The 18052-nt window shown below is 43.9% G+C and overlaps 1 protein-coding gene across 1 annotated transcript; it reads right to left on the bottom strand.

The window, feature by feature from the left end:
• Window positions 1-440: 440 nt before the first annotated feature.
• Window positions 441-17814, bottom strand: Eh (Eclosion hormone). Its single transcript, XM_077663272.1, has 3 exons — window positions 17672-17814; window positions 8730-8850; window positions 441-2649 (listed from the first exon to the last, which is right to left on the bottom strand). Exons 2-3 carry the CDS (start codon window positions 8837-8839, stop codon window positions 2505-2507), a joined length of 255 nt encoding a protein of 84 aa, XP_077519398.1. The 5' UTR covers window positions 8840-8850; window positions 17672-17814; the 3' UTR covers window positions 441-2504.
• Between the last annotated feature and the right edge of the window lie 238 nt (window positions 17815-18052).

The following is an 18052-nucleotide window of genomic DNA, read 5'->3' as shown; positions in this document are numbered from 1 at the left end:
TACAGCATTGATAATGCTATATCGAAAAAAGCGCGCGTCTAACTCAAAAAGCCTATTTTTAGCACAGTGCAGAATATCTTAAGAAAAACACCCGGTATATGAACAGCTGCTGCGTATTTGCATGCATGTTTTTCATCAGCTTTTGTGGTGAAAATGTGTAACTAGGAACGTTTGCTTCTACGCGAAAGAAAGATTTTCTTTAGCTGAGTGAACTGGACCACTTAAGGAGTAGTAGTTATGAATATCCGCACTTTCTATTACCCCTCCCCCAACTAATGCATTCTCATAGAGCGTTCTCATAGAAGCGTCTACAACTGTGTCATACCTCCTCGTCGTTTTAAGTCATGCCTGTAAGGCGCGAAGGAACAAGAATGCAATATCTTAGCAGCCATGTGCTGTGTATCGCAGAATACAGAAATGACGCCTGCTCTTCTTTTCAAAAAAATATTTAATACACAACAGATGAAGGACAGCATAAGAAGAATACACATCACAACAGTTTCAGAAGCACTGAGGACCACAAGCACAATTCCATTGTACACAGTCTAAGAGTCTTAATTAGAGTAAATTTATTGCAAAAGAAGAACAAAAAAGTGGCGAATGCATGCTGATACAATTCCCGTGTTAAGAAATCACGTTGTCATAGGCGTCTAGGAAAGTGTCGAAAGAAAACGTTTCGTTGTCACAGCAGGGTAGTACACACGAGCTAAACCAAGGGTCTCTTGTTATCAAAGCAGTTCACATGTTAGTGCTAACAAACGATCAATGGAGAAAAGAGACACAGTACATATGCACATATATAATGTTTCGTGTTATCAGTAAGTTTGCTACTTTTTAGTAAAAAGCTGTTTCTATGCTTAAATACGTGTACAACAAAGTATTTGCAAGAAAATACATGAAAGTGCAGGCAAAAACGCTGGTCGTATCACAGTTTAATAAATCAGCTATTAAACTTCAACTCACTCTGAACTGACTAGAATTATAAGAACGTGACACAAAATCCGCCAAGCTCAACAGAAGAAATGGATCCGACCAAATAAACCGCTGTCGTATGGCGTGCCGACCGTTGGTACCTTTTGAATCATTCTGCTCCATGATCACTCTGAGATCATCCCTGAACACACATCATGCATAATGAGGAGAAAGTTTGTTTCAAGCATGCGAATTATTACAAGAGAGCCATGCCTGTAATAGATATTCATCATAAGGTTATTTGCACTGTCATTTAGCGTGCCAGTTAGCGGAAATGAAATTATGTCACATGCGTTTTGGACAAATGCGCCCAGAATTGCGAAAAAAAAAAACAAGGTGCCATTTCTTTTAAGTTATGGTGGATTAAAGAAAAATGGTGCGTTTGAGCGAAACGATGACGTCACTCCGTTACAGGACACTGAGGCTCCTTATTAAGCGTGGCGAAGCAGCTTCAACGAAGCGATTGTTATCTTGGCCCGCACATGCGTCCGGCGGTGGAGATTGAGCGAACGCAAATGGAGTTTACTCATGCAAACTCTCGCTCAGTCTCTCAAACTGAAGTTTCAACAAAGCAGAAAAAAAAAATGGAAAGAATGCTAGGCCAATCGAAAGCGAGCTTATAGAATGAGTGAATATACGGAATATTCAGACTGCGTTTCCTTCATAGTTCCGAACTAATATCCACGAGCCTGATGTTGACACGAATATCACAAATACCGAGCGCTTACTTCGCGCTCACCCGCCTGCATACTTTCCGAGGTTTCCTGCTTCAAACATTCGCCTCAAAAGACACGTTGCGCCCTCTGCCGGTAGCTGGCTGCACTGCATGCGCTGGATAACACGGCGCAAAAAAAAAAAAAATCCTAGCCGCGCGAAATTGAACGGCTGTCAATGAGAGTTAAAACGACATGGAAAATGCGCCGGCGTTACATGTTCAGAAAGCTTCACCTTTGAAGTGGCGCTAGGTGAAAAGCGTCCAGAGCTGATCTAAATCCTACGTCACGCACCCTAGCCGACTTTAGAGGCGAGGTCCGCTTACAGACAGCCTTAGGAATGCAACATCAATCGTGTAGGCCCCCTCAACCTCTTTTCCAGTCCTTTCTTTGGCTCACTAATTCAGCGCCGCCCATTTTAGCGTCGAATACACTTGCACAGTCGCCTGCAACGGTTTAGGGGTATCAGTGACAACGAAAAAGCTTTTTTTCTACTGTTTTGTCTCTCTTAGTGTCACTGTCTTTTGTGGCCACGCCCAGCTCCGACTCCTCATCTTTGCGGCCAATCGGAAACGGCAATCGCTTTCAGCAACAAAAACAAGGAATATGCTTAGCCTTAGATGTGGTTTTCGTCTGCGCCAAAAAAAGCGAGAAATCAAACTTGAATTCCTTGCTGCAGTCGCAAAAATAAGGAATACGCGCTTTCCCTAAAACAACGTGCCTATTCCAGGAAGCAGTAAGTTGTGGCGCATTGTTTGGAATCACCGAAGAGGACAGAGTTTTAAGCAGTGCGATTGGTCGGAAATCGGTGGCTTTCCCTCATTGCTTCCTGCGCAAGTACTTCATGATGGTGTCGGCAATGTCGCAGTCGGGCTGGATGTACCCCACCGTGCTCACGCATTCCTCAGCGCACTTGCGGCCGTCGAAGTACTCGCCGTACATGATCTTGCATTGGCCGCAATTCCTGCAGGTGCATAGAGGTTTCAGGGTTTGTTTGTTTTTTTTTTGACAGAAATACATTACAGAAACTGGTACAGATGGAAGTCTTAAAACGGAACTGTCAAGGGGGCCTCCTATTACAAAATGCATAACACAAATACAAAAAGTGCATGAATGCACTGTTATAATTATGCTGCAATCCATGAACAACAACAGTTATTTTAGACAGCAATAATAACTCGTTCAAATTAATAACAAACAGACAACAGTGTAGTTACAAATTTGCTAACAAAAATTTTGATACCATTAATGAAAAGCCCGAATAACAACTGTTCAACGCATACAGATAATGAGTACCAAAGTGTTATTGCTGAAAATAAAATGGTTTGCTTTCCGTAATTATATAGTGTTAACTTTTGGAGCAGAAAATTTTCATTCTGTGAAAATATATCCAGGTTAGTGTTTCCGAGGCAAGACCAGGAAAGTGCAGTAATTAAAATATCGGTGTTACCAGCCCTGAATATGAGCGAAGCTAATTTTAACTGAAGTAGTCGCTTTAAAGGAAGCATATTAAGATTTCAGTGTGTATGCTAAATTTCACATCTTCGCCTAGTACGATGCGAAGAAATATAGTACATTTAGAAAACGGGGTGAGGCGATCATTCAAACAAAGCGGAGTTGCGCAATATGTTGCCTAAGATGGGAATGAAAACCCATAAATTTTTTTTTTAAGGACTGATTTCTAGCTGGTTATTTTGACACCAAGTAACTAGAATGTCAAGTTCAGCATTCAAGGTTGTAATTTGTAATTAAGTCATTTATGTGTATGTCACTAGTATGTAATGCGGCATCATCAGTGTATAAAATCCAGTTATATTTCGTAAAATAAGCAGGCAAATCCGGGATGTATATTGAGAAATACAGTGGGCCTTAGGTAAAGCCCTACGGTACACTTTGGCTGATCACCACTGGCTGAGAAAATATGTCGGCTAGTTTGACTATCTGAATTCGGCCAGTAAGCTAACTGCGTATAAGGGTTAAACTAGGGCCGCGGATCCCTACAGAGATTTCAGCTTGGAAAAAAGAATGGGATGGTTAATAGAATCAAAATATGTTGTAAAATTTATAAAAAGTGCCTGCCAAGAGTCATTATACAAGAGAGTTTTTGGTAGCATCCATTAATTCTATTAGCGAAGCTCTATATAATATAACGAAATCCAAACATGCGTGCAGTTAAGAGATTAAATTTAATCAAGTACTTCATTAAACGAGTAAGCACAAGTTTTTCGACAGTTTGCTAAAGAAGTTTGGGAAAGTAGTGTTTAGAGCAAGAAAACAAATGTTCGGCTAACTTTTTTCCAATAGAGCCTCGGAAATCTGTCAGCGAAAATTTCCCACATGCTCCGCCGGAAAAATTTTCAAAGCTTTAGATGGATATGAACTCTCGTTAGTCAGAGACGAAACTAGGAGAGCGAAAACATGGAGTTTCGATGACAGAACAGTGACTATTACAGCGGTAAGTAAACCTAATAAGATCGCGTGGAAGTACACGAATAGTAGCGTATAGTTTCCCTCGCATTTCATTTATTCCAGGTGAAAAGAGAAAGCGAACTTCAGAAAAAAAATGAAATATATGAAATAATAACAAAAATCAATTTGTACATGTAACAAAAAATACTTTTCAAGCTTCGAAGCGAAAAAAAAGTCCTTACGATCATAAAGATCAGCAACAGCGGGTGCTCGAATGTAAAAGGTCGCATCTGGCCGCAATTCAGTTGCGGCCTGAGTATTCACTCAGGAGAGGTCATTCACTCCTGAGTTTAAGTCCTGTTTAGTGCCACCATGAATAATCTCACACTCATGAACGGGTAAAAAAAGCTATTGACCGACTATAAATTAAGTCGTCGCCTGGTCCTAACAGTGTGCGCCCAAAACTACGTGAATTAATAAAACCAGTTATATCTCACATTTATGCTGACTTGTGTCAGCGATCTCTTTACACTGGATGCGTGCCTGACTCGTGGAAACTTGCTCGTGTTACTCCTATCTTTATATCAGGCGACACGTTTGTACAACAAAATTAGACATCTACTCAACCAGAAAACCTTACAAACAGCTAGTGCTTATCATGTCATCTGCCATAATGAAGCGGGTGTTCGAACTAATCAAGCACCTTGCTATACCACCTGTTACAATCTCCTACACTATCAGATTATGCCTTCTTGTATACACAAAAATAACACAGGACTACAACAGCTTCTATAATCAATACCTTAGCAGAGATACAAGTTACTTTTTTCGGCAAACCTCAGTTGTAGTAGAGCGTCCTCGTACCCATTATAGAAAGGAAACTGTGGAATATCAAACCATGCTTATCTGTAATGCTCACCCTAAATTGATTGATATTGCAAAGAAATGTAAAACAGCTCGCAAATTTAAGCGTGAATGCTGGAATTTCATATTACTGTCTGCATGATTTTTGTAATGCGCAGTCTTGTGATCTTTTCTTTTTTTCTTTTCACTGATTGCCTTTAAATTTACTAACCAACTTTTTTTACTTTCCTTTTGCTTTTTGCACAGCACTGTTACATTATGTTTTTCATGTGTACATTTTGACACATCACAATATTCTGGATAATGTTGCTTGTTCTTGTATAACTGTTGCTGTGGAGAACGACTGCTGACGCGCCACTGTTGCTGCACCGTCGGCGCCCTGCGAGGCCAGGGCCTAGTCAGGAGGATGTGTTCCCTCCTTTTGGTTCTGCCTCAAAGGGCAAGAACTATGTATTACCTCAATAAACCTCAAACCTCAAAACATAACTGAGCCCAACTTTTTCCCCGATAGACATGGCTTTCTACGTGGTGGTTCTTTTTAAAGACAGTGTTCGAATTAATAACCAACTTTCATTACGCCGTCCATGCTTCGTTAAATATTGATGCTATATTTATTGATTCCACGAAAACGCAGTATGAGGTACCCCTTACTCGTTTATTATTGAAACTAGGAAGTCTCAGCATTAAAAAGAATATTGTTACCTGGATCACTGTCTTGACGAGTGTTATTAATATATTTATGTCAATTGGTGGTGTTGTGCTCCAAGCTTGGTAAAATCTGCCATGCCGCAAGGCTCAGTACTTGGACCGATTCTGTTCTTTATCTACAGAAGATCTACAGATTATCTGCTGATGACTGAGTTATTTATAAAGATTACACACCGCGACGATGCTAACTCCATGTAGTCGTACCTTGACAGATTCGCCGTTTGGTGTGAACAGTGGTAAATGCGAATTAACGTTTATAAAACAAAGGTTATAACAATTGCCACCAATTCTGAATCTCAAAATCATTATTATGCCATGGATAGTATACATATTGAGTATGTTTCCACACTTAAATACGTAGGTGTTCATCTTTCTTCTGATTTAACATGGAACAACCATATTGATGTTGTGGGACTGCCCGGCGCAGAAGCCGACGAGAATTCGGCACCTGGCGGCAGTGGGACTCTCACCGGATAATCCGGATTGCGATATTGCCTGAACAAGAGGTCAATATCATTGTTCACTTCTTGATTTCATCAAATCAGCCGACCTTTTTTCATTTATTTAAGCATCTTACTCATCTCTCAGTTCATATTTTTTTATGCCCTGAGGCAATAAACATCGCTTCAAAAAAAACCATATTGATGCATTTAGTAAATCGTCACAAGCACTTGGCTTCAACAAACACTACTTGCACCAAACCAAATCTGTGATTTTAAATTTTATCATACACTGCCCTCGTTCGTTCAGATATAGAAGACTAGTACACGCATCTTCAATTGGGAATCCTCATCAAATGCACCAAATTAACAAGCTGGAGTTGGTGCAAAATAAAGCATCAATATTTATAACTAGAAATTAGTCACGCCATTCCAGCATAGCTTGTAATAAAGCATCGCTAAACCTATCATCACTTGAAAAGCGAAGGTTACTAGCATGGTCTCATTTTCACAGACTGTACCACAATCATTCCTCATTCGCTACAAGTTATATCAGCGCAGCCCTCCGTATATTTCCGCGTTTAGATCATCCTTTCAAAATTGAACCCATGTTTGCACGTAAGAACCTCCTTAGCCACTCCCCATTATTTCTCACTCTCCATCATTGCAACAAGCTAACAGAACACTTCAGCTAACGAATTTAATAAATGCTTGTACCACTTCCCTCATTAATGCCCTGTGGACTATGAGGGTATCTAAAATAAATGAATAAATAAATAAATCTGCACATGACGCCATGCTACTTTTGTTCAAAAATTGAACTTTTTTATATAAATTGTCAGAAGAAAGGCTCCATTTAGCCGTACTCTTGATTTTCCAGCTTTGTTGCTGCTATTAACAATGGTTATTTTCTGCATTTATTTTATTTCTGCTTTTGTATTTGCACTGTATTTGTATGTTTAAACGGCAGGTGAAGAGGTTTTAGAATCCGATGATTTTAAAGGTATAGAATTGTGAAACTTGGAGGTAACGCATGCGAAGTATTTTAGTGCTAGGATTTGAAATGGTGACGTAATCGCAGAATAAATCGGCATTGGTGGTCAGGCTTCTCTGCAGTGCACAGCGATGGGCAGAGGCCGCAAAGATAACGTCACAAGGGGGCGCTGCGTTTTCAGTTAATAAACGGTTGTTTCAAGGAATTAAACCAACGCCACCGACGGTGAAGCCCACGAAGCATTGTTTGGCCGTGTTGGAAGGCTCACTGCAAGTCGTGGGCGAAGGTAGCGGACATCCCAAATTTCGGCAACAATAACGTCATCGCAAGTTTCTCTGCACTTTATCGTAGTGATAAGAAGCTTGACTATCGCTGCGGTTTTAATCGGCGATTACGTCACTAAACTAAACGCTGGCGAAAAAAATACTTGGCATGCTTTACCTTGAAGCTTTATAGATTGAATTTCTTGAAGAACCTCAAATTCTCAAAAAACCATTTCACCTTGCCTTTAATGTGTAATATTTGCTTCCCGTGTAACCGTACATGCCCCTCCTTCCCTCCTCCCTTCGTAATGACCGAAGAGGGCCTATAGGATATGTAAATGAAATTCCAAAACGTGGCTGACTAAACCGCATCGAACGCCGCAGACATAACCGCAAAGCTGTATGCCCAAGAACCAGCACTGAGATTCGTGTATAGGCTTTCGTTTCACCGTCGGTGCACGTACGCAAAATTCCGTGGCTTTCACCTTTCCTCCCCGTTAATAAAATTTACATCTACTGCTGTAACTTGATGATAAGTTGCAGGTAACTGTAACTTAGAGGGAAGCTACAGCCGCAGCTTCAACTTACCTCCCTCACTCCCATACGCCCCCTCCTCCCTTCAGGCTGCCCAGCAAAGCCCGCATGCGCCAAATGGGACACAGACATTTGACTCCTCACCCGCTGCGGCCATATTCGCGGTGGCTCCAAACTTTCGTCGAAGACTGTACTATCGTGAGCGAAATTGAGACCCCACCTCTCGTGTTCCGAGACCATGCCGGTCTCGACAGCAAGAGTGCTTCGTCGGATGGCGCCCCCATGCAGAGCTGTAAGGTTAGGAACAACGATGGGGGATCCATACTTAAGTTGCACGAAAAACAAGGACAAAGCGAGCGGGCAGACACGGTGGGCTTTTACCGCATAAGGCAGGTTTGGGGGCTTATTGACGGTGGAACGAATCACTGGCCCGCCAGCGCAATGGTTTGGTCGAAGACCCTCTTCCCAAGCATCTCACCCCAGAGGAGCCGAGCACCAGGCCGGGGAAATCTTGTACCCACTAGAAAACCGGTCGGTACCCGGCGGCACTGAAGATCGAACCCAGCAGCTCCCAAATGTGAGGCGGATGCTCTACCACAAGGCCACGCTTCGGTAACTTTCACTCACGATGGCAGATTTACCACTTTAAAACCGTCCGAGTGCTTTGAAAGTCGGCAGAAGCTGTTTTCTAGACTTTAAACTTCGTTATACTGAGCACTGCCTTTTCTCGCATGGTTGCAGCTCAATTTATGGCAATAAAAGAAAGCGATAACTAGTGCTAAAAAATACACACACGTTTTCAGTTTAACGTTCACGCAAGTTTGACACTCACTCGATGCAAATCATTGTGGCCGCAGGAAGGCGTGTGCTTATTCGTGCCACCACCAGGTGGACAACCGTGAGAGCCACGTAGGCCCAGATTAGCTGCGTTTTCCCCGTCATCGGCTTGTTGTCTGCGAAAAAAAAAAAATGCGTTCTTTGCATTACAGTGAACACATGCCCTCATGATGCTTCTAGTAATGTGCCAGCAACTCTTTCCCTGCCCTTTATTCTGTCAAACTATTGCCATGTAATTTTCTTCTCATCATTCACCGCAGCGGCACTAACGATTCTACTCTATGGTGCTTTTGATGCGAAAGCTAGGTCTTCCAGAGGGCAGCGTCAGTGCATTCACGTGACTGGTGTCACGTGTCACGTGGTGTCACGTGGCAGGTCATGTGACCTACTGACGTCATCACAATCTGCCTACCGTGGCAGGTGGCAACTGCCCCATCGGACTGCCCCATTGGCAGTGCAAAGGAAGCTTTTGCTTCTCTCTAGGGTTAACTAAAGTTTAAACCACAGCTATTTTTTTCCCCACTTTGCGTCGGTCGCTCTTTCCTTAGCTGATGGCGTGCCCGATTGCTGGCACTTTATACTTGTCAAATTTATCTACTCGCTTCGGTGGTTGCAGCTTATGGAGTACCATGATGAAGGGGTATGAAGGTACAAGCAGAACTAAAGCAAAAGTAAACAAAACACTGCCAAGAAGCCTTAGTCGAAATTAATGACGTTCGTTGTGCTTACGCGTGGGCGTACTGTAAGCACTGCTGTCGCGCATCGGCACGTTTCGCCTAATATCAACACACACGATATAAGCACCGCATCACTCAGTCATATCAGAGTGACGTGCTGCGGCTACCTTTGCAGACGGTAGCCTGAATATGCCGCTTCAAGAGTCAATCAGTCCGACCGTTACCATGACAACGGTACGGAAGCTTATCAGCATAGTGCCACGGCTTCAGCCATGCATGGCGCATCACTTGTTATATAAGAGTGATGTTCTTATATTTTTCAGGCGATAGCCTGCATACGGCACTTCACGAGTCGATAAACCTAATTATAGAAAAAGAAAATGTGGAGGTTAAAAGTGGAAATGAAAGTGTTAAAGAACAAGACCAGAGGATTTTGCAATATTTTCAGTTGACTACCGCATCATATTTCTTAGACCCCTCTGTCTTAGTTACGGCGAATAGTTTTCGAAATAATGAGAAAGTAATTTTAAAACAGCAAAAACCTGGAAACCGAGACTAACATTGGGTTTCGACAAGTATGACTCCCAACACAGAAAAATAATACGTCACGAATACTGTCATAAAATCTCTCATGTGCGCGTTGAAGGGATACACTGGTGTCTGTAAATGACAGCTTCGATCATAGTCTGAAAACACCAAAAAACAACCTGAAAATATTTCCTTCAGCAGAGGCAGAGCGAATATCGAAGGGCTTGCAGCTCGTGACGTCACACAAGCGAAGCTGTCCGTAGAAATCGTCTCGATTTCGGCCACGAAAGACTAGAATTTAAAATTAATTTGTGCTAAAACAATACGGCGCACGGCTGAGAAATTTGCTATCAGAGATCAGAAAAGTTCAGAGAACCTACCGTGAAACTTCCAGTAAAAAGCGAGCCTAGGACTAACGAGATGTCAGAAAGCTTTAGCATAGCGTATACCGCTTCCTGCCACTGCCAACCGTCCTTGCGCATGCGGAGATGCCCCTGACAGCCACAAGCAAGCTAGCACTGCTTTCGCGGTAAAAGTTAAATTATTATTACTACATTATATTACTATAAGAACCAACGTCCTCACGAGAGTGCACTTTATTTTACTCGGAAACGACATAATTTAACCCGCTGTTTTCTCTCAAGAGTACCACATCATCTCTTCATATCTCCCCTATCATAAATCTGCACTGTAAATCAAACGCAATGGTTTCGTTATCAGTGGTCTCTTCAGCCATATAGCTCTGCACAGGCGCTTTCTGCACGCTTATCATACTACAACCACGGCGGCGACCGGGTCAGTTGTTGCTGCGGTTCGCTGGCCATAGCTGTACTTAATCTCGCAAAATCTGTGCAGCGTTGCAGCTGCCAATCTGGCGCCAAGTCATAAAAGCTGTTCACTAGTGAGAACAATCCATGATTGAGCGGCACCTTGGCTATCATGTCACTGAATACTGTGATCAGCCAGTGCACTGGAACAGTGGCCAATCGCGAGCCAACATGACACATGAATAGCTTTGCCTCTCCTAAGCTTGTTCGGTGCTACCCAGCCAAACAGGCGCAGCCTTCTGCAGCGCTGCATCGTTTTGTTTGGACGGATTGAAGATGTGGTGGTACCACTCCTTCTATGAAGTAATCAATGGCAGCAGACACCAGAGAAGTAAAAGAAGCGATGAAGTAAGGAGGAGTGGCGCATCGGTAAAACCACATTGCCAAGATACACACTGCAATAAAAATAAACAAAAATAAAGAGAGCTGGCGCGAAATTCGGGGTCAAGCGCCGAAGCTATCAAGCAAATTACTCCTTCCGCACCGATGCAAAACACACCGGTCAAAACAGGTCTCAAATAAAAAAAAATAAAGGAGAGAAAGAGAAAACAAAAGTTGAAGAGATCAAGGTCACGTTCTCTGGCTTGTTTAGAGTATTAGGTACCTCACCTTACTGATAATAAAACGTTTGTATGTACGTATATTATAGAATTTTTTTCTCCATCTCATAGCAACGTATGCCGTTGTAGGGACGCATTCTTTCTTTAGTTAGGCTGATGCCACCCGCAAACCTATGGAAACGCACTGAACAGCGTTGGCAGCGCACCCAGCGCTGTAATGTTCGCTCAAGGGGGCGTAATTGCGGTGTACGTTTTCACACTGAACGGTGACGAACGCCGCAACATTTATTCCCCGGCATACAACTGTTGGCCTTGCTGTCTCGTGTGAGCGCTGCGTGTTAATCGCTAGCGTAAATGGAGAAGATGACTGATGCAGTATTTATACAGGGACTTTAAACAATAACACAGTGACTTAGCTCTTCTGAAGCCAACAAGAGACGCAAGTTACGTCATGAGGGATTGAGTGCGCACGAGTCCATTTATGCTAGTAGACATTTTCTTCCCTATTACGTGATGCGCAGTGAAGGGATTTTCTCAAGAGTTTGATGGTAAATAGAAAAAAAAACCTCACAGGACGGTTACGACGATGGAACGCGAGATTCAGCTATAGCTATTTAGTCGTTTAGTTTTAGGAATATTTTGAGGTAGAAAAGATCGTTTATTGCCAAGAAATTTGCAGTCAAATGGGAATAAATATTGTTTTCCTTGTAAGTTGATACAAACACTGACGTTGATGGCATGAGAGACTGCGGGGCCGCCGACTTGAAGTAGCTGGCGCGGTGTGGTCTATAGACTCAGAGATCCACGAAAAAATTGGGGGGCACTCAAGGTCAGTCTTTGTGGATAGCGGTTGCTCTTGCTCACGCCGACAAGGACACTGTTTCTTCTTCTATAATCACAATCATAATGTTTGTGAAAGACGACACGACAAACACCAAAGCCCGCTTTAAGCAAGCTGTGCGGACGTGATTGCGTGGCTTAACGGTAGCGTGTCTGGCTCGCAGCCAAATGGTCAGGGATTCGATTCGGGACTAATTATTATTAGTGGTTTGTTTCAAAATAAATTACAAAGAGGACTGAAAAGATTTTTTTCCTCGCCGCGGCATCTGCCATCGTCACTAGAAGCGCCTGATTTGGGGCAAGCGGCAGGGTAAGAACAGGAAGGGGGGAAGAAAAGGGGGAGGTGACTTTTCTCTCACCGCAGTTTATTTACTTTATATACTTGCTTGTCCTAATGACGTTTCAGGAATGTCCCCGTCTAATCACCACTTTATAATCCTTCTAATCCTAGTTCTTATACCTTCTAATCACCAGTTTTTTTAATTTTTTAATCACTTTTCAAATCTGCTGCTCCACGTGTGACGTAGACGTCTTCTCGATCGACCAATCCGGATTTTTCGCTCCCAACAACTACTCCAACTCCGCCACCGGATTCTCTGCAGAACGCGAGCCTTACGCTGTCGCGGAAAGATATATCTGACGTCAGCACAGTTCGTGGAAATTGAATGCGGCGGTGATGCCTGTCTTTCATTGTTTTTTTATTTTCTAGATTATTTACCAAAAGCTCCGTTTTCAATGAAAGTATAGCCTCTTTGTCATTCGAACGCGGTTATCAATCGATATTTTCAATTTTCTCCTCAAGCGGTCACTCCGCGAACAACTGAGCGAGGTGAAGCAGGGAGGAGGACTAGAGAGAAGGTAAAGAAAGCACGCCCACAGCGGCGAAGTGCCTATGGGTCACGTTAATTATGTGCTGCCCGGAGCATTGTCATTCGCAAGCCACCAGCGATGATAACGATTGTGGCTCGTACGCTGCTGGTGACGATGGTGCGTATTACCAGATTGTCTTAACCAGCTCGTAGAAGTAATTTAGGTGTGATAAGCGACTTTCAAGTCTGTCAAGTCCAGCTTTCTGGGACATCACTTTTAATTGTGAGACAAGTGTGGAATACTGTAAGATACTTATTTAATGTGAATGGTCTAATCTTCCGATGCGTAGAAAAATCGTGCTTTCAAAGTTTGTCCTGCGTTCGGACCGAGTACTTAAGACTTCCATGGAAAACTAATGCGCTGCAGGAAACAGCAAAAAACTGCAAGGTACCGAGGAGGGATCTGCAGATATATTGACTGTTATGACCACAATTTGAGAAAAAAATGCAAAAACTTTACATTAAAAAAATACGCTCGTCCAGAATTTCTGGGTATGTAGATAGTGATAAAATTAAAATTTGCGGAAATAGCTGTGATTGCGGCCCTTATAGAAGCATTTAGCCTATTTATTACGACGCCTCAAAATGCGGACACTTTCTGCGACTTTCTGAGTCTACTGTTCCCATCTTGTCTTCATTAGCCAACTCAAAACTACCCGAATATAATGGCCGCTAGGGGTAGTAATTAGGGGGGGGGGGGGGCATTATTATACACTCAAATCGAACACAGAATTGCAGAATGAAAAGATTGCCTATTTAAATAGTAATGTGGAAATATTAATTACGCTCCCTTAGGCACATTTGTACTATTTATTATGATATTATGAGGGTTCAAAAGTACTGACACTATTCCAAATTTCCGTCAGAAACCTTTGTGCAAAAACTGATGATGTTGAATTCTTGTGGCGCAAGGGCAGCTTTAGCCGAAGAGCGCCACGTCACAAGGTATTTTCTTTACCCAAGATCGGCTCAGAGACCCATTTCCCAAGCATTTCACCCTAGACAAGCTGTGCACCAGCTCGTACCCATTGCATCACCGGTGGATACCCGGCGGCACTGGGGATCGAACCCCGCACCTCCCGCATGCGAGGTGGATGCTCAAACCACTAGGCCACCGCTGCGGTTCATTGTACAATAAGCAACTGAAACCAGCCCGTAAATGCATCTGCTTTAAAGACGTTCCTGCGCGTATATGTCGATCCATTAGCTCTCGCTCTATTGTACACTATAGTATACGCTAGCCTTTCCGGTTGGCCCTGTTGTAGATGGATTGCCTTAGTTTGCGATACGTACTGTTTCAAATCCCGTGGTCTACGTTTACTTGAGTGCAGAGAAAGAGAGTACTTATAGGTTCCATCATGCTTGAGCACTGCACTGCTTAGGTGGCTGTTGTTTGCCATAATTTTATATCTGAAGTGCACGTAATCTGGAAAGATTCTTCAAGGCACAATGAGCTAACAAAGCCCGTGAGAGTTAAAGCAAGTGCACTTGCAGCTACATGTGCGCTGTCTTTACGAGTCTGAAGCATTACGCAACACACGAGTGCCTTCTCAAGCTTTCCAGCAGCCAATGCAATGACCCTCTGAGTGGCCCACATAACCAGAGACACGGGCGAAGACCTGGAGAACAGCAGACGTACGAAGTGGACGACAATTTCTTGCAGTTTATTAAGTTCATATGGCGCACAACTTACACTCATTTTTCAATGCCCAGCCAGGCACGCGTCGACAAAAAAAAAAAAGAAGTCGCATTCAGGCGCCTCTATCCATCTGACGGAAAAAAGAACTGCTCTTTCTCGCGCGGTAGGTGGATTTTCAGTTTAATTTTGTTCCGCTTTTTTTCTGCAGCTTGTTTTTGTTGTGTTTTTTTTTGTCATATAACATATCTGACTTTAACCATGTGAGCGCGTTCTGTGTCTTGCCCACTTGATCCGTCTCTTGTCTTCTAGTTCTGAACGAACGTCTGTCCGAAATGGAACTAGTCCATCAGCTCTGCCTAGCTCTGTGCCATGATAACTACAGCGAACGTAATAAAATCGTACCAACTCCAACATTGCAAACAAATATGCATGTTGCTCGCCAAAATTCATCCTGCATGTATCGAAATTATACTTACTTATGTCGGTTTCTATACGCTTATTGATTAGCTTTGAAAGTTCTGCCAGTACTATCTTATGAATAGGCTTAGAGGCTTTCATGATTTGGTGTTTCTTAACTAGGTCTTTCGTCTCCTTGGAGAGCTTTCTGGTATCCTAACTCTCCTACCGCCTACTTCTGTTGCACACGCTGTTATTATATTTGTGAGGTTATCATTCATCGTTTGTGCACAGAGGCCGTCGTCCTCAGATAAAGAACGGTATCTAAATATAAATAAAAAAGTAAAATCTACCGAGATCCTTAACTCGTCCACTTCTCTCTAACAGCTAACTCGTTTATATGCTACCTCGCTTGCTTGCTCTGCTCCCTGTTCAAATCTAGCCTTATTCGAGACCTTCCCATACTATATGGTGGTTACACCTCACCTTGCCTAGCACTTCCACGTCATGCATGACGCCGGGATGGGCGCACAACATGAAGCCTGTTTATTTCAATTCTAGTCTCTCTGTTTGGGCTCTTCCAAGTCCACTTCCAGTTCTCCCGTTTTCGGAAGACGATAATCGTAATTCGCAAGATATTTCGCTTTGCGATTTCCACTAAGAGCTCCCCTCTGCTAGTCCTAGAACCTATGCCACAGTCCCCACAGCTAGGTCGCCTGCCTGCCTTTCGCCTACGTTCGCGCTGAAGTCGCCCATCAACACAGCGCACAGCGTTTTTACTTCACCCAACGCCGGTTTCACGTGTTCGCAGAATCTTTCAACCACATCGTCACCATGACTGGATGTATATACATAGGCCTGCACAACCTTCAAATCGTACCTCGTATTAAGCTTAATTGCGATAGCTTCCAACCTCTCATTAAACCGCACAATTCGTCGGTGCTGCCCGCTATATCCCACACGTCAAGACATGTGGGTATTATCAACTCTCATACAGCTATGTCAGCGTCGGTGAGGATTCAAGTTAAGAAGCAACAGAACAAGAACACAAGAAAAGCAAAACAGTCTGCCGGCTATGCAACCAACCCTCGCGTCTTCTTGCGCGCACAGCGCAATACGTTACTTTCTTGCCTTGCTTGATTGCCTTGCGCGGGGAAGCGGAAAGCCTTGGCCAACCACGCTCACGCGGTCACTTTGGGGCTCCCTCAATGGCGCCAGTTGGCCGTATCGCGCCCCGCTTCACCGGTGCGAGTGGTTTTTCATTAATTGCAGCTCGGCCGACGAGTGATGCAACCAGCATTGGCGCCTTCTATATTGGGGCTCGGATTACTGCACTGCGATTTGCGCGCTTGACCCCTGCCGTAATCGGACGCGGATGTGGCCGCTGAAATGGCGGCGGGGCGCACATGCATGCTGAACACGAATATGCTGATTCGCTCCGCGATATGTGCGTTCAGCCGTGTATCGCTGATACGCCCAGGTTCACATTAAGAAGCCGTGCGCATTGTTTAAGGAGTCCCTTCCGATCACAGTTGGCCAAAGACGTGAGTTACTTTAAAAGAGCAGAAAAACAATGTTTGCTTGCTCTAGACGTATACGTGCCTCCAGATGCGCGTTACTCGTTGCATGACCGTCTATCTAGACGCATGTTTTTTTTAAATACAAGGGCGCTGAAATTTTTCGCATCTTTGGCACCGACACGCAAGGCTAAAGTTTGCACTGAGTACCACTTATATGTCTGGACTGAGAGCTGGCCCTTTAGATAGCTTTCGTAAGTCCTTCGTCATTCTATTGCAAGACGCTAGATACGAAAGTATGAGTCATTGCATCGTTAAGACGCGTAACGGCTGCCTCAATGTCAAAACAAATAGACTCACAAACGTAGATTGCTATACCACCTAGGCGTTTGGCAGTTCGGTGAGCAGAAAACACTTATAGTCATCAAAGCTAGGCGGAGTATCAAGGGAAGAAATAGTTTTCTTTAGGCTTTCTTATTTTCTTTCAAAACGATCATTTTAAAACCTTGTTCAGATTCTTCACGTCGCATATGGCTTGCCTTTAACTCGTTTAGTGCAGCACTTATATCCCCCCTGCAGATGTAAATCTCAGCAAGGGGATAAGAGCCCTCATCTTCACCTTTACGGGTGCCGCGGTGGCTTGTGGCTATGGAGTTCGGCTGCTGAGCTCAAGGTCGCGGGGTCGATCCCGGCCACGGATGCCGCATTTAAATGCATGCGGAATGCAATAACGCCTGTATTCTGCCCGGCGTCAGCCTGAGTTAGAGAACCTCAGGTGGTCGAAATTGATCCAAAGTCCTCCATTACGGCTTCTAGCACGTGCCGCTTCGGGGCGTCACACCCGATATACCATACCATAGGTGGCCGCCACCTGCGACGTCAGGTCTGATAGCGAGGAAGTAGTAAAATGTAAGTTACCGGCTGTGATAACAAAGGCGCGGGTCTGAACAATGGCCAAGGAGCAAAGGAATTGGACGGGAAAAGAACCGGTGCTAAATATGGCCCCACTCTCCTCCGCCACTTTTTTTTCTTGGTTCCACCGCACGGCGCGAAGAAATGGCCACAAAAACGAAACTGCACTTACCTTGTCAAGAACTGGTTCGCCTAAGGAACGCGCAAAAATTTTCCGGCAGGTATCGCACCCTTGTGCGCTGATCTAGCAACCTTCTAAGCGGGAAGAGACGACCATAGCCTAACGAAGGGAATCCCCGACTGAGTGTCGACCATGGCGCAGTCATCTGATTATATATCGACGCCCCCGACGACGCGAGCGCCCCGCCAAGCACACTGTCGCTTTCACGTCGTTCCTCAGTGGAGCTGGCCGTGGCGGGATAAGCAGCAGCGGCAAGGATTGCGGTGTGTTTTCGTTGCTGTCTTTTTCTTCTTTATTTTTTGCCTCACCTTCTCTTTTCTCTCCGGCGTTCAGCTAGAGGCGGTAAACAGTTGCCCCAGAGAAGGAATAGCA

The sequence above is a fragment of the Amblyomma americanum genome, chromosome 4 (genome assembly GCF_052857255.1).
Source record: "Amblyomma americanum isolate KBUSLIRL-KWMA chromosome 4, ASM5285725v1, whole genome shotgun sequence".
Classification (NCBI taxonomy): domain Eukaryota; kingdom Metazoa; phylum Arthropoda; class Arachnida; order Ixodida; family Ixodidae; genus Amblyomma; species Amblyomma americanum.
This window is presented reverse-complemented; position numbering and strand designations above follow the sequence as displayed.